General features: G+C 44.6%; 1 protein-coding gene and 1 long non-coding RNA gene across 9 annotated transcripts in view; one reads left to right on the top strand and one right to left on the bottom strand.

Annotated features, from left to right (window-relative positions):
* Positions 1 to 13,402, bottom strand: part of LOC102151536 — a 71,491-nt gene extending 58,089 nt beyond the window's left edge. For 7 of the 8 annotated variants that reach the window (XR_005367985.1, XR_005367984.1, XR_005367981.1 and 4 more), the window contains exons 1-3: positions 13,135 to 13,402; positions 11,508 to 11,648; positions 10,748 to 10,815 (exon numbers count right to left, since the gene is read on the bottom strand). This is a non-coding gene — a long non-coding RNA (uncharacterized LOC102151536). Of the gene's footprint in view, positions 1 to 10,747; positions 10,816 to 11,507; positions 11,649 to 11,710; positions 12,160 to 13,134 lie in introns of those variants that run through there. The other variant, XR_005367980.1, reaches the window with a different exon arrangement.
* Positions 13,403 to 21,960: 8,558 nt separating this feature from the next.
* Positions 21,961 to 27,729, top strand: part of TBX18 (T-box transcription factor 18) — a 28,560-nt gene continuing 22,791 nt past the window's right edge. Inside the window, exons 1-3 of the mRNA XM_038554648.1 lie at positions 21,961 to 22,698; positions 23,866 to 24,070; positions 26,291 to 26,392. Coding sequence (XP_038410576.1) covers positions 22,392 to 22,698; positions 23,866 to 24,070; positions 26,291 to 26,392 — 614 coding nt within the window. The 5' untranslated portion in view covers positions 21,961 to 22,391. The remainder of the gene's footprint in view (positions 22,699 to 23,865; positions 24,071 to 26,290; positions 26,393 to 27,729) is intronic.

The following is a 27,729-nucleotide window of genomic DNA, read 5'->3' as shown; positions in this document are numbered from 1 at the left end:
AGTCATCAAGACTTTTATTCTTGCTCAATTTATAATTTATAGATAGCAATGGAGAGCCAAATATAAAAACATATTTTGGAGGGCTGCTGGAAATGTGTATAGGCAATCTTTATTATGATCAGATATATTAATGTATGTACAGGCTATTTTGCTTTTGGATAAATAATGTATATGCTCTCACTCAACAATTATTTACTTGAGCACTAAACACTGACATGAATACAATAATATCACTGTCATATTATTTCACTTATTCCCAAGAACAATGCACAGAGGTTGGTTTTATTATTTTTATTTTATACAGAACAGAAACCAGAAGTTCAAAGAGGTTGCATGTCTTAACAAAAATTCTTCAGCTTCAAATATTTAAGAAAAATAGATTCTGTTACTTCTCTACCAGGAAGTGATGAAGTCACTAATTTGTGAGTAGAATGGGACCCCCCCGCCCTTTTTTTCACAACTTTTCAGAAACTTCTAGTTTAGGAGGAAACTATTTCTCTTTTATCCTCAAATAATTCAATTGTTTTCTCTCTCTGATATTCTATGGCAGTGGTTCTCCAAATATGGTCCTGGACTGGCAGCAGTAGTATGCTCTACCTACTGACTCAGAAATGAAGGTGGAGGTACGTAGCTATAGAAATTGCTCTATAGAGATCACTCTATAGAAGTTGAATTACATGGTCACCGTCATTCTTAATTCCAAATTTGCTGACCTTAGTCTTTGTGAAAGTTTCCTCCTTGGTGGCATTTAGTAGAATTCACCACTCTCTCAATCCTAAAACTGTCTTATGTTGTTTTCTAGAACACAGTTTTATCTGATCACCTCTTCTGCAATACCCTCACTAGCTCTCCTCTTTATTCCTTAATAAGACTTCCTAAGGTTTCTAAATCTCTTTGAACCTCTGTTCGTGCTTTTGTTCATTCCAGCAACTCCCATAGCTTCAAGCATCACACAGATGCTGGTGACTTCCAAATCCCTATGTCATCCCGACTTTTCCAGTAGTTGAATGATTTAGTCATTAACTCAATATACCTTTGTTACAGTGCAGCAGGTTTCACTGAGCACCACTGAGCACCATTTGCTGAGGATAGCAGAGGAAAAAATATTCATCTTTGACGTCCTTTAGGTATTACATTATCCTAACATGCTCTGATGTCCTAAAAACACCATTCTCCCTAAAATTGATTTTCCTTTTAAATCTAATATCAGTATCATTACCTACATTGAAACTAACTCTTCCCTTTCCCTCATTTCACATATACAACTAACCCCCCCAAGTCTTCTTGCTTCTTTAAAAGCATGTCTCACAAGCCTCTCTCTCCCTTATAGCCAATGATTTGAGTTCTGACCTCATCTATACTGTAGTAGATCATAGTATATAATATACTGCAGTAGATTCCTATCATTTTTCCCAATCAATATATATTTTACAGTATCGTCTGATTTCTTTCCCTAAGATTAGAGATTGTATCATATCTATGTCCAGCTTAGAATCACACAAATAAATAAACAACCCACTTCAATGATCCAAACTGCCCGCAAAGACCAAAATCCTAAATAAAAAATTTAAAGTCTTTTTAAATGTGGCTTCAACTTCCTTTTCCAGCCACATGTCCCAGTCTCCCTGTGTTATTTCCCAATATGCTATGCACTCTCACTCTGTCAGGACTCTCCTGAGCTGTGTCCCTACAAGTAACATGATCAGCACTTCTTCCTGTGGTAGTATCCCACATCAGAACCCAGCCTCAATGTCACCGTTTCCATGAAGTCTTTCCCACTTCTCCTAACAACCCCACTCCAAAACCAGGCAAAATAAAAGCTCCCTTTCTCCTAGAATATTTTGTTGATGTCACTAACAATGTCCCACTGGATTTTAAACTTGAGAGAAAGAATTATATTGATTGATCTGTGTGTGCCTAGCATCTAGCTCAGTGCTTGGCACATTAGTGCTTAACAAATAGAAGTAGAATTGATTCTACTCAGCTTTAATATATTTAATTTCCATGTTGCAGCCATCTGGAGGCAGAAACAAATTTTTAAACAGATCGTTCTACCTTCTAGATGCAGGCCCACTGAGTACGAATGGTGGAGCTGACAAGGTAAGTGATCTTATAAACACAGTCCTCATAAGCAGGTAGTTATGGTCTCCTAGATGCTGGCACATATAATCATAGCTCTTTGTGTTGATTCCCGTTGATCATAAAAAGATTAAATCACATTTTAAATTCTTGGCTTAAGGATTAAGATAGTAAACTATGTTTTGTTAAATATATACTTTAATAAAAATATAAGGATTTTTAAATTGTACTTATATTGTTTAGGATTGGCTTCAGCAAATAAATGAAATACCAAGATAACACTGTCTTTAAAAATACAGAATCTTGGAGTGCCTGCATGGCTCAGTCAGTTAAGTGTCTACCTTTAGCTCAGGTCATGATCCCAGGGTCCTGGGATGGTGCCCTGCATTGGGCTCCCTGCTCAGTGGGGAGTCTTCTTCTCCCTCTTCCTCCATGTACTCTTTCACTCTCACTCTCTTTCTAATAAAGAAATAAAATCTTTAAAAATAAATAAATTGGTCACCCGGGTGGCTCAGTGGTTGAGTGTCTGCCTTTGGTTCAGGTTATGATCCCAGGGTCCTGGGATCAAGTCCCACAACAGGGTCCCTGCAGGGAGCCTATTTCTCTCTCTGCCTCTCTCTGTGTTTCTCATGAATGAATAAATAAATAAAATCTTTTAAAAGAATAAATAAAATCTTCAAAAATAAATAAAACCTTTTTTAAAAAAGTACAGAATCTTATTTCTTCCCTACATACTCATTTTGATATTACAGCCTCCTGTAACACTTTGATTCTATGGTGAAAGGGACAGAGGCTCTATCTGTCTTGTTGCCGTGCTTTTCAGGGCTGCTACTCCCATGGCAGCTAACCATCAATGGTGGAGCCCCAGCAATTATGGCTCCCTTCTGAATCTTTTCCTTTCAGGCTTCTCAGAAGATGTCACACCACCTCTGCTTGTATGCTATTGCCCAGAATTTAGCAAATGACCACCTCCCAGTTGCAAGGAGGCTGGGAAATGCAGTTACTCTTTCATAGCTAGAGACTGTGGTTCAAATACTAAAGGAGAAGGAGAAACAGGCTGCAAGACAATCAGTATCTTCTTAATCTGCATTTAAGCTTCGCTTTTCTGAAGCATTTCCCAATATGCAGTTTCACAATCCCATCCTCTAACCAGGACCCATAAAGGAAGCATCATAGTATTTGAAAGATGACTCAACCTCCCACATCTGCATTAGTAACATGTCAAAGTAGAAAACAATTTGGAAAATACCTATTCCAGTGTCAGTCCCTAAACTGTTTATAAGTTCAAAAGGAGAGATCAAAATTGAGAACAAGCACTTTAAAATTTACAACACTTTGACATTTCTGAAATATGCAAGCCCATGATCAATATAGTTGTCTCACTGAATTGAGTGTAGATCAGTTCAAGTGTCATCTAATTTATTTGGTAAGTTGCATGCGGCAAAAGCTGACTGTATGTCATGTACACCAATACCATGTGTCAGTCCTAAAGGGATTGGAAATGAAAAAAACAAAAGAAGTCCTTCATAGAGAGTTTTAAAAGCACTGGTCTACCGCAATTTAAGAGAAGCACTGGGGCCAGAACATGGGGTTCCTGGTTTCTGATCCAGCATCATCTATTGTGGTCCTGTCCTGCTCTCAGATGCTGGCACTAATGCCACCAACCCACATTTCTAACCACCTGAGAGCTTCAGAGCCATTCCTTAACCAGAGTTCTAAACCTACTGTAGGCGCTTCTGAAATGTGACTGGCCTCTCTGCATCTGGACTCCAGCATTTGTGGGACAGGACCAGTACACCTGTGTTCTGTGGGCCATTTTACAGCCAATCATTTGCCTCCATTCTTGTCTATCCTCAACAGCATTCTTGATCCTGCTCCAAACTGCATAAACCATAGAAAACTATGGTCCTAACTCTCACCCAGCTTTGGCAATCCCCATTGCCTAAAAAATACCACTGCAGTACTTACATACACACACATACACAGATGCATGCATGTGTGTGCGTGCACAATGGGGAAAGCAGTGTAGATTCAACCCATTCTCTTTTAAATCAATGGTCACCCTCTACCATTCTGACGAATTGTTCAATTCACTGAGTTGCTGCTGAATTCTTTTGAAAGTTTATTTTTGGTGATTGTTCACACCAGTAGTTTTCATAGATGATTTGATAGAGTAGCTCAGTTATCAGTTTCCCATCTGAGTCACATTTCAGTTGCTGAAGCAATTCTCCAAGATTCAACATTAAGATGTGAACAGATGAGTTTCTTTTTAAACACACTTTACACAGCCTTTTCTATTTCTGCAGGTGTATGCCCTGCCTCTGCCTCTACTTCAGCTGGTGAAAAGTCTCTTTACAAACTCTCCTCCCCCTGGTAAAAGATATATGCTTGCTGGTTTCCTACAATTGGTAATTTGGCAAATTGATTTTTGGAGAACTAGTCTAGTGTCACCACCAAGTGTCACATCCTACTGTAGTTAAATTGTTTCCATTCACATAGTAAATTATTTCAGCAGCTGAAATAAGCAAATTTTTAGGGAAAAAAGGTCTTCACCAAAATTACTGTTTTTACATATACATGTGGTGTCAAATAACATACCAAAAAACAATCACAACCACACCACCTCCACTCAAAAGTTTTGTTTCCTGCATGCACTGTCCTGGCAGTTTATGTGTGGATGACAGGGTAGGGAACAGAAGAAGAGAGAGCCGAGAATGCAGAATTAAGACCTCTCTTTGCCTTCACCTTGATAGAGCACATCACCATTTGAAAGCACTCTCAAAACAGGCTGTTTTAGGGTTCCTGGGTGGCTTTGTTGGTTAAGCATCTGTCTTTGGCTCAGGTCATGACCCCAGGGTCCTGGGGTGGAGCCCCATGTGATGGATAGGGTGGTGGTGGTGGGGTCCCTGCTCAGCGGGAGCCTGCGTCTCCCTCTCCCTCTGCCTCTCTCCTTGCTTGTGCTTTCTCTCTCTAATAAATAAAATCTAAAAAAATACATTCTGTTTCATCTGACCCACACAATCAGTTAACGTGTTTGCCAGGGTTCACAGTGCTGTTTCTCAGTTGAGGTAAAGGAAGCTCATAAAAGTTAAAGAACTTCGTCCCAAAGTCACACAAGCAGTAGTGAAAGGATCTGCATGAAAAACCACCTCTCAACTCTTGCTCCTTTAACTTGGTCCTAACTCCTACTCAGACATTTTTCATACTTCCGCCTAAAAGAATATCAGCCAAATACTTTTACTTAAGCTTCCTTTAGGGATTTTCATTGGTTCACCTCTGATCATGCTTTTTCTGCTTTTTTAATACAGCTAATTTATTTTTTATTTTTCACACTGCTCATGTGGCTATAAACTCTTGAAGGTGAAGGTCAAGTCTTAGTGGTCAGCATAGTTCACAACATGTCTCTGGCATATAATAGATCTCCATTTAGTTCCTCACTTTGCCTAGACCTTCCTTGGGTGCTTTAAATATAGCCAGTGAGTACTAACCAATCAAGCAGTTTCTAAAGCTCTGGCAGGACTTCTAAGACCTGCTCACATACAAGTTCAGGAATGAGAATAATATGTCAGGCTATTTTTTTTTTTTTTGTCAGGCTATTTTAAACAATAAATGCAACTGTTCTAAGAACAGACAACACAAAGGTTTTTTTTTTCTAATCTCTTTGAGGACTGGAAATACAGATCAATGTACCATGTCCATCATCTCCCCTAGAAACTGAAGATTTCAAGTTTTCTTCTCTTAACTATACATCTCATCTGGAAAATTTGAGCTGACTGGTGTTGAACCAAATATCCTAAAACGGTTTTAGAAAAACTGTTCACTGAGAAGGTAAAATGCAAAAGTGTGTTGGGAAAAGAACTTAACAAGAAGGCTGCAGCCACTTTAGAAGTGTAAAACTCCCTCCACAGGGGAGTTGGGACACTAAAACTTCCATCAAAGCACATGAAAATGACATCAGTGGTCTGTTATCCCCTCATAAATGGACCAGACCTGGGCAAAGACGCTTGAGCAATGTCAGCCCTTGTCAAATGCATAACAAAGTTTGACATCTGTTAAATCATTAAGGATACAAATAAAATGTTAACCAAGACAGAGAAGGAAGGGAGAGTGCTGATAGTATGTATTAGGACTAAAAGTAAAAGGCCAGAAAAGACGTGATTAATTCCTAGACTTTGGAATCTCACTATAGGTTGTTGGCTAAATGTTCCCAAGTTTCTTTGCTTTTTTTTTTTTTTTTTTTTTAAACCTTCCCAAGTTTCAAGTCACTGGAAACAACTTTGGTAATAAAACGACTATGGAAATCTGTAATAGATGGATTTAGGGCTTTTCACACTGATATGGCTGTTTCCACAATAAGAGGATATCCTTTGGCTCCTTATATCCTCATCTTCCTCCAGATACCTGGTTTCAATTTCACGGAATGTAATTCTCCCTGACCTCAAAGAGAACTTTGTCCTTGAACTAGCTCCACAGAGCAAAGCTCAAATCTTGGCCTATAGTATTCATCTTAGTTTTTGTACCTGATTAAGCTGTGTTTTCTATTTTCCTTGTCCTCTGAGTATGCGGCACACTAGTCTGGAAGTTCTCTTGTCCAGGAAACAGACGAGTTTCCTTTCAAAACTTGTGACCAAGAAAAAGACACTTAGACATCAAATTGTTTTACTTTCATTTTCCTGGGAAAAAAAAGGAAATACTACATTTCCCAGATTCCTCTGCAGGCACATGGTGCTTTGGGATTGATTTCTGGCCAACAGAATGTGATCAGAAGTCACAAGTGTCATTTCCAGGCTGAGGTAATTAAGAGTGGGTATGCTTTCCCCACACATCCTCTTTCCTTTCCTCATCAAACTTGGAAGTCAGGTTCTCCATGGCACAGCTACAAGAAGGGGTCAGCCTAGGTCCTGAGTCACCAATTGGAGGAAAGATGCCACCTCACCCACATCAGGATCTTAAGTAAGTAGACTAGTATTGGGTTATTCCACTGTTATTCAGAGATTGTCTGAGGCTGCGGTTAATATTAATTTCCATGACTAATAAATAACCTCTAGAATGCTGAAATTTCCTAAAAGAAGTCTGAGGCTTACATAATAAATGCACCATAAATGGACAGAGATGAATATGCATCCAACTGAGCTCAAGGAAACCTAACCGGCCCCAAGGAGAACAGATTCCAGACTTTATATGTGGGTACATGGGGACTTCTTGCAGGTACAAAGGGGCAAAAGAGGAAAAGTGCACAGGATGTACCATTCCACACCCTTGGACCTGCCAATCAGGGAGAGGACCCTTAGAAGGAAGAGCCAGAATGCACTAACTCACGAAAAAGGGATTTTCACTGCTCTGTGGGGTTGAGGCTGGGAAAGGAAGAAGGAGAATCCAGAGCAACAGGAAAAGGTAAGTAATCTGGACTACTACAGCTCAATTCAATACAGGTAAAAAGGCGACACTTCAGCAGGGCCTCCAACATGCAAGATCCAAGTATGTACTTAGGCCTGGTAATGAGAAGTTGGGATGACCATGGAGCGCATATCAGTAACTTGGGGGGCACTGAGCAATAGCCCAAGAAGCGCCAGAAGCACCAGTCTCCCAAGGTGGAAGAGCAGGAATGTTGAGTCCCTGGGAGGGTCACAGCATGAAGGACTACTTGGAGGAGCTTCAGTCTAAGATAAGCATTGAGGGCTGAGGATGGGGCAGGGTTGCAGTCCCAATGATCCAAATGATGGAAGAAGCACAGAAATTGTGAGAATTTCCTGTATCCTTCTCCCACCAGGACTGTTCCAGAATACTGTTTACCAGTTCTGCCTATAACCATATTCTGGAATCCATTAAAGCCAGGAGAAGAATCCAGAGGCACATGTTTTAACAGAATGTGGCTGTCTTCTCACTCCTCCTTTCCATCTCCCTTTCCCTGGGAGAGCTTCAGGGAGTTGGCAACATGGCCAAGAAAATCATGCCACAGGAATAGGCAGGCTTCATTGAATCCCTCTTCATGGGACGGGTGGACCCCACTGCTGGTTGGGTACCACATTGCTTCATATCCACTGTCTACACTTAACAGGAGGAGAAATTCTTCCTCATATGCCTCTCTCTTCTGTCATCATAGCCTGTTTTCCTTCTGCCACATTCTGTGCATCTGCTAAGGAAGGGGGTTGGATATATGTTCTAGATCATTTGGCCTGTACTCCACAAACAAGCAACTCTAGCCTGACTGTGCCCCTTGGCTGACTTGGAGATAAGACAGCAGGACTTGGCAGAAAAGGAGACCTATGTGCACCAGCCCTCCCAAAGTTTAGCCTTCCCTCTTTTACACCAAATAAGTGGATGTTATGAATAAAGGATAAGGTTTTATTCACTCACAAATATTTATTGAGTATAGTGCTACAAAACACTGGAATAGCTCTTTGGGAAATACTGATGTAGAAACTGTTCCTGCACTCATGGGGCCAGCTTATGGAATGACAGAGGGCATAAGAAATAGTTTCCAATAGGTTTAATGTAAAGAGGGATGTGTTATGTGCCTAAAAGATGGAGAAATAAAATGCCGTGAGGGCTAATTCAGAGGAAGATGAGATTACTCTCAGATGGATTCAGGATCATAAAGTATTGGTGCCATGTGGCATCACTGCGGTCACTTCATCGGAATACTTGAGGTGGAAGCTAAGGATGTTAGATGATTACACAAGCTCATGGAGCCAATGAGAGCCGACAAAACCTTGAGCTGGTTTCTTCCGAATCCAAGTCTTTGCTCACTCTGCTATGCCATGCTGCTTATTAGTCATGGGGCTTCCTGAAATAAATTACCTGCTGTCCTAGATTCAGCCAATCAACATAAACATCATGAAGTTCACGAGCTTGGGAAGCTTACAATCTAGTACAGCAGGTCAAATATGTACATGTACGTTTCCATGCTTTTCTAAGATACAACTAACCTCAGAAAATATATTGATATATTAACCAAATATTTATATACTTAACCAAAATATTGATATACTTAACCCATTATCAATCTGCAAGATGTAGCAGGAGGAGAAGGGTTACAGTTTAGTTTTTTTTTTTTTTTAAGATTTTATTTATTTATTCATGAGAGACTGAGAGAAGCAGAGACAAAGGCAGAGGGAGAGGCAGGCTTCCTGCGGGGAGCCAGATGTGGGACTCGATCCCAGGACCCCAGGATCATGACCTGAGCCAAAGGCAGATGCTCAACCACTGAGCCACCCAGGTGCCCTACAGTTTAGTGGGTTTGAGCAGGTGAAAGAAGGAAGAGGGACAAAAATGGAAGATCTCAGAGGCCATTTGCCTGGTGGTAGATCCAGGACAAACAACCGGTCTCCATAAGACTTACCACTGCTGGGTTCTCAACAAGTACTCAGTTTTAAAGATCTACACAGTAAGAGACAGAGTGAGGGAGGATGGGGGAAAGGGAAATGTCACTTTGTATTTTGTTCCTGGCCCAAACCCCCAATATTTAATAGAATACTGACTTTCTGTAGTGATCTGTAAAACCTTTGTGCTCCCATCCGCCTCCAACATAATACTCAAAGATCTATCTACCTCCTCTTGGAACTCATTCATGCAGTGACTTATCCCAAGTGATTCTGATAGCTGCCATCCCCTGGTGATTTGGAGCAGAATCTACCTGTGGACCTGCAGCCTCCGGGACTGACCCACTCCTACCCTTGCTGGTTTAGGGCAAGGTCTATCTTATCAACACCCTCTTCTCTTTCCAGAAACTTAATCATTGTGGGCAAGTAAGGAGGGTAAGGGAACTCAGAGACCTTGTTTATTTAACTTTACTAACATCTTCAAGTCCAAACTTTGGTATTCTTATTTGCTCTGAAGCCCAAAAGTAGTGTCCCCTTGAATACTTTATTGCTGTAGAAAAGGAGAAAGGAAACTAACACTTGTGTTATGTTAATGACAATAAAACATGGCTGTAATAACCTAACACTTAGAAAAAGGTCTCTTAGTGCCAGGCTCTGGAATGGCTGCTCTATAAGCCTTTGGGGTAGATTGTGCCCATTTTATAAAGAAAACTGGGTCTCAGATAGAGAGAGATTAAGTGCCTTGCCAAAGGTTACAGCAGAGCCCTAGGTGCAGAAGCCAGCACTGAATTCAGGTCTTTCTGATTCCAAAGTTCTTTCCAAACACCCAACTGCCTCTATATAGACAAACAACTTTATTTTAACTATAATGAAGTAAAAATAAAAAAAAAAGAGTATCTAAGTGTGTGGGGGCTTGTGGAGGAGGGGAACAGTTGTTCTCGCATATGGAGCAGCCTGTAAAACATGCTATGGTGCTTCCAGTATCATTGTTCTCATCACCACCACCACCACCACCACTGCCATCAGTTTAGGGAATAGCTTGCTTATTGAAAGAATCTGATAGGATTTCTCCTTGTGTGCAATGAGAATCACATTTCACTTTTGCTGCTAGGAGGCTCAGAGACAAATTTAAAGCTCCTCTTTAATAATTGTCTAGTACTCCACATACTTATTAGGGTTCTTATTTTCTTCTCATCTTGACCCAAGATTGTGATTTCTATGTTGTCTTTTTCTATAACTTATTCATCATTTTCATATTTATTTCTTATATGGATTCCCATGTGACCCCTCAAAACTTTAGTGGAATAAGATAAGGTATGCATGATATTAATTAAAATATAACTTACCTGGGTAGAGCTTTCATCTGTAGCATCACACAGACTCTTTAGTCCTTTGAATTCTATTGCTAGCCAATCTGAAAAAAAAAAAAGAAAAAAATCAAGACACCATCTGGCTGTCTTTGGAAAGACAGAGGTAATTCAGGTCTTTGATCTGCTCTGCACATGGACTGGGAGAGGGAGAGAGGACCAAATCTCCCTGACACAGACAATCACTCGCTTTATTAAACAAGTGTCTTATATTATACACAGAAAGTAGTGCATTATGTGGATGCACAAGAAAAAATTATGATGAAAAGTAGATACTGAGCGAACTGAGTACTCTGGGTTTTGAAACATTAACGTCACAGCTGTTTCTAATAATTTTTCTCTAACTGCAAGCTTATTTCCACAATATGTACTAATGTAACTGTAACTGCCCCAAATGTTTTTCATTTTTTTAAATGAAGTCTTCTTAGAAATAACTATACAACTGAGAGCCCAGAACCATCTTAGATCACTACCCCCATACACAGGTTATGTTGCATTCATTTTTTTTTTGTTCTGCTATGATTCAAGATGGGGCAGTTTGAAACAGCTGACCTACTTAAAAACTTGTGAAATATGCCTTTCTAAACAACAATAACAAAACAAAACGAAAGAGAGCCTCAGTAATGAGAAGTCAAGAAAGTTATTAGGTGGTGTGCTCTGGGATTTTAAATGGCAATGGCAATGGCAATGGCAATGGCAATGGCAATGGGGGGGGGGGGGGCGGAAGCGCATTCCTTACCCATATCTGAGGCGGTGGTAATGGCAACAGGTCGTGGGAAGCTGCCTGAGAAATCTCTGCCGGCTGGCCCACGGCTTGGGGAGATTTAAGCCTTCTGTTAGAGGGTTGGCTGCATGATAGCATTAAAACTCTGGGGTTTACCTACAGTCAAGTGCAAAGAAAACCTGTGTTACCATTCCTTTCAGGTTCCTCCTCCTCATTACCTTTTATTTGCAATTATCTCCTTCCATCCAGTAGATGTTTCCTCTTCCAGACGGTTTTATATTTTTGTGAAGGGTTGGGAGACTTCTTCCTTTAAGGACTCTCCGCGCGTAGGTCTGACAGTCAGAAACCCGTGCCTTCTCTGAGGCTGGTGGTTCTCTGGCGCGACTCGGGGTCGCCTTCACCGCGTCCGCAGATCAGGGTAACCCACACGACTTCCCCTTCAGCCTAAATTGCGTCGGCCAGCTCCTCCTCCCGCCTGGGGTTGCCGAGAGTCACGACTGCGGCCCGCCGCGGCCAGATGCTGGGGTCACCCCGGAGCCAAGCACCCGGGGACGTGCGGGCTCCGCGGAGCCTAAACCCCCGAGAGCCCCTTCCTGGAGGAGGTCGCAGGCCAGGGCCTGAACTGCCTCAAAATTCTGGGCGGGCTGAGCTCAGGCACACAGGGGGAGTTGGCAGTCTCTCTGCCACCCCCCCTCCCGCCCCACCGGAATATATTACCCCACCACCCGGCGGGCAAGCAGGGCAGGGGTTATGATCCAAGCTGTAATTTGGAGGAGGTTAAAGCTGGGACGTGCACAAGGTCACGATACAAATACACGCGGCCCCGCGCCGGGAGCGCAGCGCGGTCGGCCACCACCCCCTTGCTCGTCCCCGAGCGCTCCGGAGGGGCGGGCCGCCGGCCGGGGCGCGGGCCGAGGCCGGAGGTCTGGGTGGATTCGGGTTTACGCCCCGGGGTGAGGAAGCGGTGGGCGGCGCGGCTGCCCAGGCCGGTGGGGCCCCGGACCGCAGGGCGGAGCGCGAGCAGGGGCGTGCGCCGCAGGGCCCCGGAGCCACCAAGAGGCCCAGGCGCCTCTGGATGCGGCTTCGGGACCGCAGCAGCGAGCGCGGCGGGCGCCCAGCTCCCGGGCAGTGTCCGCAGAAAAGCGTGGCCCGCGCTGCGCCAGACCTAAAGCTCCTGCGGGAAGTGGGGGGCGGGGCGGGGGGCTGAGGTTTTCACTGACTTTGTTCTGTAACCGAGTTTTTGAACAGAGTTGTGGGCTCAAGTAGAAAACAAGAACAGCCTGCTCCCCTCCACTCCATCCCCCCCGGCTCTACGGCGCTACGCCCGGTTGATAGCCCGAGGCGGCTCCAGGCGCGCACGCTCGCGCGCTCACGGGCACGCACGCACGCAGGCACACAAGCCACACGCGCTAACCGCGGGGTCTCCTCGCCTCCCAGGCTGCCCGGGTAGGGTGGTGCGGCTTTAAGGGGCTGGAGAAGTCACTGAGCCGGACGCCGTGCCGGGCGGTGGCCGAGGCTCACCCTTCTCGCCGGCAAGGGGAGGCGCAGAGGGGCCGCGGTCGCCCGCACTCCTCCGTAACTCCCCAGCGGCCTCCCAACAGCGAACGCCCCAGGAAATGATCCTTGTATTGTTCGCACTTACTGTGCACTTAGCACCGAGACGGTGGTTCTTTGCACTTATCAGCAGAAACCCGCGGCTCCGCGGCCCGGACTTCACTCTGGCCGCTGAGCGTGAGTCCGCCGGTAGCCGCGCGTCGCCGGCTTCCCCACTCCAACAGGTGGCGCGGGCCAGCGGCGACTGGTTAGGGCGCCCCTTGCCTTGCCTGACCTACAAGGCTCGGGGCGCCGTGGCCCGCCACTTCGCCCCGAGGAAGAGGGCGCGGGCTCAGTGGGAGCCAGCGTCCCGGGACCGGGGCGGGAGCCCTGGCAAGTGAACGCGCACGCGGGGTCCGGACAGCAGCAGCTGCAGCGCCGCCGCAGAGCTTCCCAGGGAGCCACCCTCGGTTTCCCGGGAAGGGTTTGATTGTTAATAGCTAGGACGAACGTGCCTTTCAAGTGACTCGAACAGAGGAACTCCTTGGGGATCCAGAAACAGTCTAGATTGTTGCTGCCTGCCCGTCGACCCTACACATACCCCCTGCCAAGTTGGCCTCCCTTAGTCCCCTTTGATTTTGCGCGCGCGCGCACACACACACACACACACACACGGTTGGAGAATTAGAGATGGTGAATTAGGGAGAAAAGCCAAGCCTTCCTCCGCCAGTGAGTCCCTTCTGGGAGGACTCTGATCCAGGGACCGCGTCCTGTCCTCGCTCGGGTCCCCGCGGCCAAGCCCCACTCGCTAGGGCCAGGCGAGCCCAGCGGCTGCTGGAAGCCACTACCGCGCGCGGCGGACGCGCGGCTCCGAGCGCGCAGCTTCCCGAAGCAGCCCGCGAGGCTGATTTATGCTCCAGCGGCTCGCGAAAACCCCAATGCTTTGGCTGGGTTAATTTTTGTCAATTGTTCTTCATCACACTGAGATAGTTTGCAGCTCGAGGCGGGTCTTATTTATCACCCTGCACATTTGAAATACAGTCAGACATAAAAATAACTGACTCTGGGACTCTGGCGCAATATTGGAGCCGTCGGGGAATAATTTGGCTAACTGACTTGGACGTTTCACCTTCTAAACAGAAATGCAACTCTCAGTCAAACAGTAAATCAGATTGTCTTCGGCAGTGGGGGAAGAAAAAAGCACCAAGCTCAGAAGGCAACGCAAACAAAATGAAAGAAAACGCAGATATTGACCAAAGCAAAATGAGCTTCAGAAACCCAGACAGGATTTTGATTTTAGGCGTGGAACCTCATGGGGATTGTGAATCCCTCAATGTTTTACCAACCGGATCCGTCCCAGAAATTCCAGGGTGCCCCGGAAACTGAAATACTTTATTTCTTTCTTTTTACCATTATTGCTGTTTTTGTTATTAAATATTAACGAATAATAAATGCTGTTTTGGGGGTCTCCTTGAAGAGCTCTAATTATAAATGCTAGCGAGAGGGCGCAGAATGCTTTGGGAAGGACTGGGTGGGAGCTCGGAAGTGACCTAAAACTTGGAAAAGAAGGAAATCAGAAATTGTCCTGGCACTCTCCTTATCACAAAGTTCTGTGAATACATAGAAATGAATCCGACAGTCTTTTCTACGCCTCAGAAATTCCTTTGCCGGCCTATGTGGAAGCCCCCAATAATGAAAGCTCAACTTTCAACTGCCTCACTTAGACCAAGTGGTTAAGAACCTAGCCACGACTAGCCTCAGGTAAGGCAGGAACTGGAAAAGAAGAGAAAATCTATGCAGGCGACCACTCAACAGTTGATCATAAAGGGAAACTCAAAACACAACCAAATAGAACTTATGCAGGGGAAGGGTGCATCTGCTATTACTCTGCATTACTTCTACCCCCAAGTAAATTTCATTCTAGCACAACAAAGGGGAGATTAGGTTCCCACTTTCACAGCATAAATCTGAGGATGGTTTTCTTGACCTGAACCCACAGTGACCTTACCTGTAGGCACTTGCCTACCACTTTTAAGGTACAAGTATATATTTGTTTAAACTCCTTTTTGACCAAGTCTTTTCTCATGACTTGCTTCTTACCTTTCTTCAAATAAACTTGAACAAGAGAGCTGTGACTTTTAAAATCCACAAAGTAAAATTAAATTTAAAGTTACCACAGGGGGCTTCAGGTAGAAAATTGGAGGGATTATTTTTTTTTGGAGGGATTATTTTAAAATAATTTTGAAGGTTTAAGGGATGATACTTTGGTAGTTGATAGTACTTGATATCCATTGATAATACTGAATCTATAATATTATGATTGCAATCAAAATACGTAGTTTCAAAGGTATTAAATGAGATAAATTTACATCTAATCTTTTTATTGGAAAAAGATCAGCAAGTATTTGGATTTTTTTCTCTCTCTCAAGAGTAAAGTGAACTGCTGCGTTTTTGATATTTGCAGGATCTAATTATAATCTGGTGGTTTTTACATCGGCCCCAACCTGGATTTCCCCAAGTTGACGTTTCTGCTTTTTCGAAGAGGGGATCTCAATAAATTCAGAATGTTATGTTGACATGCAATACCCCTGTTGTGAGTCATCCTTTGCCAATAGACAGTCTGATGTCCTTTTCAGTATAACCAGCTGGGAAATTAAAAGAAATGTGTTTGCTTCTCCACATTTTATTTTATTTTTTGTTTGTTTTTCCCCCTTTATTTCTAACACATCAAGATGAGTTCTTTCTCTTAGAATCCCAAACCACAAATATCTCCAAAAACGTATATTTCAAAAATTAAATCTACAGATGTAATACATACTGTGAACCCTATAAAATGCGTTTACAATGCTGACTTAAAGAAAGAAATTTATAACTTTCATATGTACCTTCCTTGTGCAATAGGCAACTGCCATATGTTTCCGACTTTCATAATTCAGTTTTTCCTGGACATCTGTAGCAGGTAGTGAGTGCTTCTTAAAGTACATTTTATGTAATATGAGAAGGAACCCGCACCAAAGACTAAAGGTTAACATAAAAAAGCAGAAGTCTTTCTAGAAATGCTAGTTATTCTAAATTTACATCACCTATTACCAATGGCCTGTGATAGGTTTTTTCCTCCCTCTTTCTTCATGAGGCTGGATTTGGAAATGCAGTATTGTAGATGCCAAGGACCTTTACAAGCAACTTTTTCAAAACATTGAAATGTTTGGGTAGAGTTCCTCTTGTTATTACTATTCTTTAGGCTTTTGCTTGAAGATTCTCATTTGGCTCTTCCTGAAAACCCGTATTGGAAATATATTCCAGCACAATTATTTTATTTAAGACAAAGTTTCATATTTTAATATTTCCCCCCTATATTTTTAGAGGGAAAAGAACTAAGCTCTTCATTTTTCATTGATCTCAATTGTTCATGAAACATTTCTTATAGGATGGAAGAGTTCACACAATTAAAAGTGAAAAGAAAACAAAACCAAAAGTCATGCAGAAACGTCATAGTTTGTTGTCAAATTTTTTGCCCACGTGTTTAAATCAGGGTTCATTCACACTATTACTACTATTTTTCAATAGCTCACTTCTTTTTGTGCAATTCCTATGCTAACTTTGAATTACTGTTAAAAATCTTTTCATTCAGCTGAAACTGAAATGTCTCATCTGTCAGTACAAAAATATGAATAAATGCCAGTCACATTCTTCATTGTTTACACTTTCAGCAGATTATATAAATGTGCACAAAATTTCCACTGTTTAAGAACTTTGGTATCTACAGTTGTGATAGAACAGGGCCCAATTTACAGCCAATTAAAAGATGTAGTAATTTTTATAAAAAGTTAGAAACCATACCTAGTAGTTCTTAAATGGCACCTAGATAAGGACGCTTAGTTCCATTTTCTTTCTTTTTTTTTTTCATTTTCAATTCATTTTACTAAAGTAGCAGACTCAAGATAATCTTTGTTTATAGGGAAGTAGTATTAAGTATTTAATTCCAAGAACATAAAAGTATTATATATTTTAAAAATCAATTTGAACATAATTTTGTATAATATAAGCTCCTAAAGTGCCCATTTACTATTTGGAGGATATTATTTAATTTCCCCATTCATTGTCTTAGTCAGATTTATATACAAATCGACCTGTTGAAATGTTGGTATCATCAAGGTCCAACTACCCATACTTGGGTATTCACTTACATCTAGATGTTATTTCTATTACTTCCTTCAAGCCATCTTATATTTGAATCGGGTTTTAGTGACAGAGAAAGTGTGGCCTTCTTGGACTTTTCTGTTACTAACCCCTAATTGTAGGGCTGTGGGAGGAGTGCCAGGTCCGTGAATGAGGAAGTGAAGCAGTGATTTTTTTTCAGCGCAGGATGAAAAATAATTGCAGTATCCTGTGGAAGCAGAGCAGATACTGCTGGTAAATGGACATGATTGGGGAAGCTCATTAGCCTAACGGAGTAGTTTTGTTCTGGACACTCCCTCACCACCCTTCGACGTGGAAGGTCAGAGGCCCCTTCTAGAATCTCTTCCTTTCCCGTCTCCAAGCTGGAAAACTTAGAGTTGGGAGGGATGGAGGAATGAAGACAAACTTAATCTCAGAGCACACTCTCCTTTGGCTCTACCAAAACCTTCTAAGCCCCAGCGAGAAATAAGCCTTGATTTACAAACCAACACTACACAAGATTCTCTGTGCACCCCCCTCCTCCGGCCTCCACCTTTTCGACCCCTGAAGGGCTCTTCCGTAGGCTGCTGGAGTTCTTTGGTGGACGAACTCAGTCTCAGATGATCAGAATTGCGGAACACACTGGTTGTTGAAGAGAAGAACGGTAACCGGTCGCCAGCCGGTGGGAAGGTGCTGTCTGTGCGTGCTATTTGCGGCAGAATCGAGCAGCGAGGAATTGCGGGACCGGATCTCTCCCTGCGCCGGGCCTGGGTTTGCAGCCGGAGCCCGAGGCTCCGCAGAGAAGCCAGCGCGCGAAGAGCGCAGCCAGCCAGACCCTGGCCACCCGAATTTATTCCTGTAGACTTTGTAAACTTGCAGATTATAGCTTATTATTTTTATTAATTCAAATCAGAGGGAGGGCAAGAAGAACAATATGTAGGAGGAGAAAGGAGAAGGAAGAGAGTGGGAAACGGTAAGGAAAGGAATGGAGGAGAGAGCGAGCCCTAGCCCACGTGTGTGGCGCGGTACCGTTACTCTGGGGGGGCTTCAGGCATCCCGGGCTCCCAATTAAGATAAGGCTCCTTCCCAGATCAAGTTACAAAGCAACTTAGCCAAATAAGTGTCCCTCTTTGGGCTTGGATGGGGCCTTCCTTCAGCCTCTCTCATCAGTTAGTCTATTTCTTGTAAGTTAGTATTTTAGCGAATAATAAAATGTCTTTCTATGTGTGGGAAGGAAGTCCAGATCCTGCCTCTTTGGAAATTCGGAGACTACAGTGGTGCACTTGGAGTACAGGGGCAAAAAACAGACCCTCCTGTGTGCCAGGGAAAACCTCCCCTTGTCAGATCTTTAGTCAGGGAAATCAGACATGAGGTTGGAAACTTACAGCGGTTGTCAAGTGCAAAAGAAAAAAGAAAAAGAAAAAGAAATCTAGAGAATGAAATGGTGCCGCTTAGGATTTTAAAACTTGTAAATTAAAAATAAACAATTGCTTCTAAATAAAGTACAAGAATATACAATACAAAATATAAACAATAGCAACTTAAGTAAGAAGAAACAGCAGACTCTGTCTAAACATAGAGTTTAGATCCGATGAAAACGGCAGGATGCTACAGAAAGAATGAGCTTCGAAAAAGAATCCTTTGCAACAATCCAATGTTAAGCTGTGAAAGAACGAAGAGAAAGAGAGAAAAGAAACAGGAGGAACCAGATATGCTTTTTAATCCCGTTAGTTTTGCTATGACTGGATACGGATTCCACTAGGTACCATTCTCCCAGATATGGATTTGCGAGGCTCGTAAACCCTTTCCCCTCCAGCCAAGTCTCGGAGACAGATCCACTCTGATAATATTCTTCTCTGGGTGGCTTTTATTTGAAATAGAGCCTGGTTAGTCTTGCCAGAGGGCTGACAGTTTAATCCAGTTTTAATCATTTCCTTAATGTAGCACAACCTGGGAAAAGACATTTTCTCTCTTAAAGTGACAGGAGGCGCACGCTCCCAGTACATAAGCTCTCTTCCACGTTTACACGTGCGCAGGTGCACACACGCGCATCCGCGCACACAGGCCCATACAGACAAGTGCACACATAGATTAGTGCGCACGGGCGTACTCACGTGCACACAAGCACTGACATGTGCACACACGTATTCCACCGAATTTTTCTTCTGCCAATTCGCGTCCTGTCCCGTTTCTTTTGCTCTCGCAACAAAGCAAAATGCAAGACCCTGGCTTGGCCCAGGCACGCGCAAGACAGGCTTTTGAGAAAACGCCTTGTAAAGGCATTGTCTTCGGGGTCACTCCGAAAGGCCGAGAATCCTCCCGCCTGCGGACTCTGGCCTTCCTTCCCTCCCGCTCCTGGGAGAGGTTCGGTCCCCGTCTCCCAGAAAAAAAAAAAAAAAAAAAGGTCCTGGTGCGGTGAGGTCTGCGACTAGATGCTTTTGCGGGGTCGACTAAAGCTGGTCCTGCTAGGTCCGGAAGCCTGAGCCAGATCCAGCGCGAATTCGAGGCAACCAGCGGCGGTGCGGCTCTATCGCTAGGGTTCCCAAAGCTTTGTCTGGACCTGTACTACGGGGACCAACGCTTTGCTTCCTTCTGCCCTGGCCGCCTAGTGCACACCTGGATTATTTCTAAGGGCCACGTTCTATCTGCGAGGCTCAGTTTTCCAGCTGTCGTCTATGTGGACACAGACTTCGGTGTCCCTAGGTTCTGGGGTCTGCGCCCCTTTCTATCGCAGGTAAAGTTGAAAGAAGTGGCAGAGGGATTAGAGGAGGCCTTTGAGCTGCGCAATCCAGAGCGCGCCCCTGCAGGCCGTCTAAGCCCCTTCTATAGCAGTTTGAGCTGCAGAGCATATCAATGGACAAGAACCCATCTACACCGCAAGCTTCGCGTCTGGAAAAGGCGTTTGTCCCTGGCGGCCTTAGGTTTCTCAGTACGAGCTGCTCCTTCTCGGTCCGCTGGGGGAGTATAGGCCTGTAGGTCCTGGTGACTCCACCCAGGGGCCTCAAAGCCTGCTCCAAGGTCTCAAAGGCTGCCCTCAGGAGCTTGGGTCGCTCCTCCTCATCATTCAGAGCCTGGGCCTGCAGCCGGGCGCTCGGACCTCGCAGGCTGCTGATGCCGACTTCTGACGCCCAGCGCGCGGAGCTCCTGGAGCAACCCCCTGCCACCCCCACTCCCAGCCCAGGTTCTCCAGGTGGCCTCTTTGCTCTCCCAGGCCCGATTCCCCTTCGGCCTGGCTTCTGAAACCCGGTTTGCGCTCACATTTTAGGTATTACCCGCCTGGGGCGCCCTCCGGGATCTGCAGAGCTCCAAGACCTTTTGCCAAGCCTTCTTTTACAAATGCAAAACATCTCAACATTTCCTTCCAGTAAAATCTGTTTCTCGGGCGTTTAAAAGAGCTCTCTTCCGCGTGGGTGTTACTCAGTCGTTTTTGATTCTGGCTGCTTGGCCCCGCCGGGAGGCGAGTGCGTGGATGCCCCTGGGCACCTCCTGCTCAGGTTCCCGCTCATCTAGTTACCTTGCTACGCTTAAAAGCAAGTTTACCGAACTGCGGTAAAAAGATCTTAGTGGCGAAGCTACTTCCTATGGCTCTACTGAAAACTTAGAAGTCCGAGGTAACTAGGAAGCCAGCAGTTGTGGAGGTTGATTGAGCGAGAGAAAAAAAAAAAAAACAACCCTTTATCCGTGCTTTTATTCCAAATATTTAAGAGTATTTTGCATCAGGAATTTCATTCTGTACGAGATTTGTCCTATTTACATCAAATCCATTTTAGGAGCTAATTCTGACCCCCCCCCCCCAAAAAAAAATCGAGTTAAAACTATGAACTGTATGGATGCATGATTGGTGTTATTCAACTAAAATGTGTTTTTTAAAAATTGCTTTGAAGAAACAAGCTGGCTCTTTAAAGGCGTGAGAAAAGAAGTGGCAAATCGTTTACAGCAGGACAAATATGGAGTTAGGTTAAATCACAGTCATTAAAAAAAAAAAAAAACTCCAAGGGAAATTTTATTGTCCCTTAAAACATTTCACCTCGCCAAGTTTTTGGATTTCAAGCTAAGTCTTTATCACTGAAGACATACAGAATTAAAATCCCAAGACTTAACGTCTTAAAATTACCATGCTTTGAAAGGAAAGGGAGGCTCCTGAAAAAGGCGTACTTTTACAGGCTAACAAATAGGAGAGACTTAAGCGATAATGTAAAATTTTGCTCTCCTAAATATGCTTTGAATTCTCACTTCTTCCCTAAGAAAAAGCCACTAAGTAAAACATAAACATAAACAAATAAGCAAGTCTAATGCCATTCCTGGGAGACTGGGCGCTACTGAATGCAGGAATGTTTAAATCAGACAGGACGGGCCTGGTGGCTGTGAATTGTCCCCGCTCAAAAAATGTTCTGAATTGTTGCAATATTAAGTGATAAGGGAGTGGGACTGGAGTTTAAAGTTTCTTGGAAGATTCTTGATATTCTAAGTTGGTGATCATCTTGCTTTAAAGCCAGGAGCCTCACCCTTTCCAGGTCTGGGTGAGGAAAACTAGAGACTCTGGCTGGACTGGGATGTGGCAGCCAGAGAGACTGACCGGGTTCAGCGCCCGGGGCTGGCACTTCCAAGCCAGACGGCGGCGCTTTTCACTCTTTTTTTTTTTTTTTTTGAGCCCTTGTAAGGAAGTGGGCGCGGGCTGCGCGCAGTCGGCGCCGCCTGATTGGCTGGACCTCCCCGTGATTGACAGGACTCCAGACTCCACCCCCGCCGCTTTATTGACACTAATGAGCAAGTTCTTCCCACCGCTCTCCTGCCTGGAAGTGCTGACAGATCAAGGCAACAAATTTCAATTACAATCCCTAATTTGTGTCCGCAGAGTGTTTTTTACCCATGTTAGTCCTCTCTGGCGCATCAGTCGAAGCAGATCTTGGAGCAGCAGGAGGAGGTGGAGGGGGTGGGAACGGAGGAGTGCATCAGTGAGAGAGCGCGCGAGAGACCGAGGGAAGGAAACTTGGCGGGCGCGTCGCTGGTTCCTCGGATCCCAACACGAGCGAGAAAGAGGAAACGCCAAATTTGTTTTTTTTTTGCCCGCGGCAGGGAAGGGGGCAGATCGGCCTGCGGGAGGCCCCGAGAGGCGTTCAGATTTTGGTGGGGGTGGTAGAGCGAGTGTGTGCGTGTGCCCGCGTGAGTGTATGTGCGCGAGGGGCGGGCGGGCGCCAGGCGGCGGGGATGGCCGAGAAGCGGAGGGGCTCGCCGTGCAGCATGCTGAGCCTTAAGGCGCACGCCTTCTCCGTGGAGGCGCTGATAGGCGCCGAGAAGCAGCAACAGCTTCAGAAGAAGCGACGAAAGCTGGGCGCGGAAGAGGCGGCCGGGGCCGTAGATGACGGAGGCTGCAGCCGCGGCAGTGGCGCCGGCGAAAAGGGCTCCACCGAGGGAGACGAAGGCGCTGCACTCCCGCCACCGGCTGCGGCGGCCTCCGGGCCCGCCCGGAGCTGCGCAGACCTGGAACGGAGCTGCGGCTCCCGCGGAGCCGCGGGTGAGTCGGCCCTTTCCCGCCTAACTTCTTCGCCGCGCGTCCCTCCCGATTCCGCGGGGAACCCGAACTTCTGCGAGCGAAGGGCGCGCGCGCGCGGTGCCCCGCCGTACCCGGGGCGCTTGCGCCACCAGCGCTTTGGCCTCGGGTGCTGGGGCGCGAAGCTCACAGCCGCCCGGGCCGCTCTCGCCGCCCAACTCGGGGCGCGCTCCAGACGGTGAAAATGCGGCTCGTGGCCTCGCTTCCCGGGCCGCCGCCGCCCCCTTGGCGACCCGCGCCTTCGGCCGCTGCTCCTGGCGGCTCTCGGCCGTGCAGGTCCGTGCGCCTTACGCATCTGCCTCCCTTGGGGTTCCAGCCAATGGGTGCTCTTTTTTCTTTCCTAACTTTTAAAAGCAAGGGGGTGGGGGGAAGCGACGGCATAACCACCCCCCGAAACCGGAACGGATGCCCTAAACAGTTTGGGCAAACCAGGAAGAGGGCGGCGTACTTGCAAACGTGGTTTCCCGAGGGGTAGCTGAGCCCGTCCCTTCGCCTCTGGATTCCCGCTGCCTGCCGAGGCCGGCGGCGCCGGGGGGCTGGCCTTTCGCGCTCTTATCGGCCCTTCGCCGCTTGGCTGAGGAGTTCTGGGAGGTCGGGGAGGCCGAAGAGCTTTCTAGAGGATGCCTCCGCCCGGGCCCAGAGCGAGGGGCCTCGGACGCCTAACGGGAAGGGAGGCCCAGGCACGGGGGGCCGGGGCCCCGGACGCCGGGCGGTTTTGCTGTGTGCGTTTCGGGTCGCGGGCATCTCGGGGTCTGCGCCGGGGCTCTAGACTCAGGAGCGCATCTCAAGCCCAGCTGGGCACGTATCCTAGACCCCCGCGGTTGCGCGGACCTTGCGTTGGGGCCTTGACCCCGCGGGGACTGCGTGGGAGGGGTGGCCGCGGCCCTCGAGCCTCTTCGGGACTCGGCACTTGGGGGCCTGGCTTGTACGTCGAGTGCCCTCGGCGGGCAGAGCGGGTGTTACCCCTGGGCCTGCAGGTTAGAAGAATCCGAAGGCAAGAAAGCCCCCCGCCCCGCATTTTCTCTTGGTCCCGTTTCCGCCTTCCCCAGCCGCCCCCCGGGGCTCAGCCTCCCCATCCAGCTTCCTCTCCCGAGCCCTCACCGTTACCCCTCTCTGCCCTTTGCTGCCCAGGAGGCTGCGAGGACGGCTTCCTGCAGGGCGCTTCCCCGCTGGCGTCCCCAGGAGGATCCCCGAAGGGGTCCCCGGCGCCCGCCCTGGCTCGGCCGGGGACCCCGCTGCCCTCGCCGCAGGCCCCGCGGGTGGATCTACAGGGAGCAGAGCTCTGGAAGCGCTTCCACGAGATCGGCACGGAGATGATCATCACCAAGGCGGGCAGGTAAGGGGCGATCTGTCGCCATCCCGGGGCCCTGGCCCCCCCCCCCCCACCCCGTCGGGCCCGGAAGGGTGAGGGCCTGCAGAGCTGTGGCGTCTCTGGGCAGCATTTTTGCACAGATTGGACAAGGCCCGGGTTGCGGCGCGCTCGGAGACTGGCTTTGCGTGCCTTCCGCCCCGGAGGGCAGTCGGGGAGGCGCGCAGCCCCGCCGCCCTCCCGGGGGTCAGGGAGAAATCAGCCTCGTCGCCCAGGCGCTCGCTCGCGCTCGCGGGGCTTAGGTAGTCGGCGCGCTGGGTGGTTAGAGTCGTGGTTCCCGAGACCGACGGCTGCCTGGGCGCTTGGTTAGGCGCTGGTTATCGTTTCTGGAACTACGGAACACATTGCTTCCCTTAACCTCCCGCTTTTTTAAGAAACGCGGTTTATTCTTTAGAAAACTATGATTTTTTTTTTTTTTTTTAGATTCCAGACTTGCAAGCTGGTTCTTTATCAAAAGATACCCTAGCAATGTAAGGACGTGATGTCTCGTGCTATTTTGGTATTCTACTAGAATGAAAAAAAAAAATGACTGGAATCATTAGTAATACATGTATAATCTCTGCAAAAATAATTACCTGGTTTTTAAAAACCATTCTGTTTGTAGAGCCAGTTACGTGGTTATACATATATTTTTCTAAATGAAATCCAACACGTTCGTCTAAATTTGCTGAAGAAGACTTAAAAGAAATTGTAAGAAGGCATATCTGTTTTTTGAAAGTGTGAAATTTGCACATCCGTTAGTTAGTAAAAAGATTTGGCCAGTTAGTAAAAAGATTTGGCCAGATACTATTAATTTGAGGGAAGAGCAGAAATATTTGCATTTTAAAGTTTTCAGCTCATTTAATGCAGTGAAATCTATGAATAATATCTTCCTTAAAAGGAACTTTAAAAAGCACAGCGACTCTTTCAGGGAGTACACATGGCCAAAACCTGGATAGCATAAAAGTATCCAAACTTATTAGAAATTACAAAAACATATTTTATTGAATCCATATGCTACCTTCTACATTTTCACAGAGCTTTTATTAATGATCCAAATTCAGTCTTCAACAACACAAAGCAACAGTTGTCTTATAAAGGATGTAGTTAAAGACCTTTACTCTTTATCTTACAGGTGCACTGAAATAACACTAAAACAGCCAGCATATTAAACTGTTCTCATGCCTAGTTAGGAATAATGGACTTTCTTTTCTCTGGATGTGGTCTTTAATGGCATTATTATTATAGAAAAAGTTTTTGGTAAATAACAGTACTAAAATTCGTGTTATAAGGTTAAATTAGCAAAAATTAGATTAACTGGCAGGGTCCTAGACATAAATCATTAGATGAAAGTTTTTTTTTTAAAAAAAAAGAAGGAACGAATCTATTTGTATTTTATAAACAATAATTTGCTGTTATATTCTTGCTACTGTGTCCTTTTTAAAAGATAGCTTTCCAGTACTATAGCATCTCCTTTCATATGCATCTCTGGGAAGCCTAGAGAAATGCAGATTTTCATTTGTTTTAATTAGCCAAGTTTTGAGTAAGTGTGGTTAAATGAGAAAGTATTTCCAGGGTATAGTGGGGGAAGGAATGATTTGGTAAATATACATTGTGTTTAGTTTCTGCTTTCAATAAAGAAGTTTTACTATACCTTTCAAATTTAGAGCAACTTTTGCACTTCACCTTTACCATGCTGCAGACAGGAAGTCCTGTCTCAATAAAGAACATATTGTTTGGTTATAGCATGGCACATTGGCTCCTTGTGGTTTTTTATAACCCTTTTAAAATTTCACATTATAATATATTTTATCACTTGTACAAATTCAAATTTTCTATTTCTACCTTTGGAACATTTTATCATTTGTATTATTAAAGTAAATGTGCTTACTGATTTTTATTTAAAAAATAAACTGCTTTGTTTAGTGCTACTACTTTTTCAGTGTATAATTATTTTCCTTTTAGCTGTACTGACATTTCAGTAAACACAGTACATGATAGGGTACAACAAATTACATTTAAAAGCCTCAGTTTTGATATGTCCTGTATCCTGAGTTTTTTGAATTACATTATCAAAGTGAATGCTATATATTTGTCCATAGGAAAAATAGAAAGGTTTCCAGAGGTTTCTTCGCTTATTCATTCTCAATGCTTAATCACAAACAAAAACAAAACCCATACCCTGTTTCCTCCCCTCCGTATGCTTAGGCGCATGTTTCCAGCAATGAGAGTGAAGATCTCAGGACTAGATCCTCACCAGCAGTATTACATTGCCATGGACATTGTGCCAGTGGACAACAAAAGATACAGGTACAGTGATCAGATGGATACCAGAGGATAAGAATATGCTAGGATTTTACAGGCTCTGCCTGTTTCATCTGTGACGACTATGATGTTTGTTTCCAGAAGCCTGTAGTATTTCTTGATCTATAATCCACTCCCGACAGTTCTAGTAGCCCAGACGCTGCCTTCTCTTGCAGTAAATGCGGAAACTTAATTTTTGTTTTGCTTTTAACAGATACAGAAATGTCTTTTAAGTATGGAGAACTTTAAATTGGTGCTAGTTTAGTGTTGTTAACTTGTGTCTTTTATAATGACTTTTTGATTAGAATTTTGAGAGGAAATGTTAAATTTATAGAAATATATATAATATTCGAAGAAATGTTTCATTTTCTTTATGATGACTTTGATTCTTAAATAAATTCCGCTTTTCTTGTTGTGTCTGAAATCATTACTGTTGGCAGGCGTTTTTCCTTTAATTTTAGGAAATTATTGAATTTAGAAAAATCTCATAATTCATCATATATTAGGACATCTTTAAACTGGCAATGAGTTTGTTAATTTACTGTTGTTTTTTGGTTGGTAGTTAACACAGTAGATTAAAAAAGAATATTGTAAGATTTATTTTTTGAAAGAAGATGTATTATCTGGATATCAAGTAGAGTTGGAAAAGATACATGTTCTTCAGTTTTAAACCAACCTTTGCTCTTTTTCTTTTTCAAGTAAGCAGATCAGTAATTTCCAATGGACAATGCTTTTTAGTTTTCAGAGGAGTTAAAAATACTAACACTTCAAAAGGAAATTTTGAGTAGATCAGAAGATGCTTTAAATTTTGGTCGTCTTTGTTTCTATGTTTTTTTTTTTTAACTTTAATAAACAACTAGAGAATGTAGTAAGTTTTTAAATGAAGTCAGATTTGGTTTTTATCACTTTTTAAAATTTAGGGAGTTGCTTTTTTGAAACAGGCTTACCGATGTCAAAAGTATACAGATTTAATTAGTACAGGCACATATGGAATACTAAAAAGATGGGTAATAAAAAAAGACAGTTTTATTGTTTATGTTTTGTTTATTTTAATTAAATAACTCATAGAGAGTTTGCTAAAATTATCTGCTGCATGGTAAGAGCTAGAGGCATTTTTTATTCTTTAAATATAAAATATACTTGGTTTAAAATCCATATTCTAATTTGGGTTTTGTGTTGAGAAAGAGAATGTAATTCTTAATGAGCTTAAAAATTATTCCTTTCATTTCCAAATTTGTCTCCTACGTCTCCAAATATCTTTCATATATTTTGGATGGTTTATTTTACCTGGTTGATTCTTATTATTTTCACATAAAGCAGGAAAAATTTCAAGTATAGGTATT

The sequence above is a fragment of the Canis lupus genome, chromosome 12, assembly GCF_011100685.1.
Source record: "Canis lupus familiaris isolate Mischka breed German Shepherd chromosome 12, alternate assembly UU_Cfam_GSD_1.0, whole genome shotgun sequence".
Lineage (NCBI taxonomy): Eukaryota > Metazoa > Chordata > Mammalia > Carnivora > Canidae > Canis > Canis lupus.
Note: the sequence above shows the minus strand (reverse complement) of the source record. Positions and strands in the feature narration are given on the sequence as shown.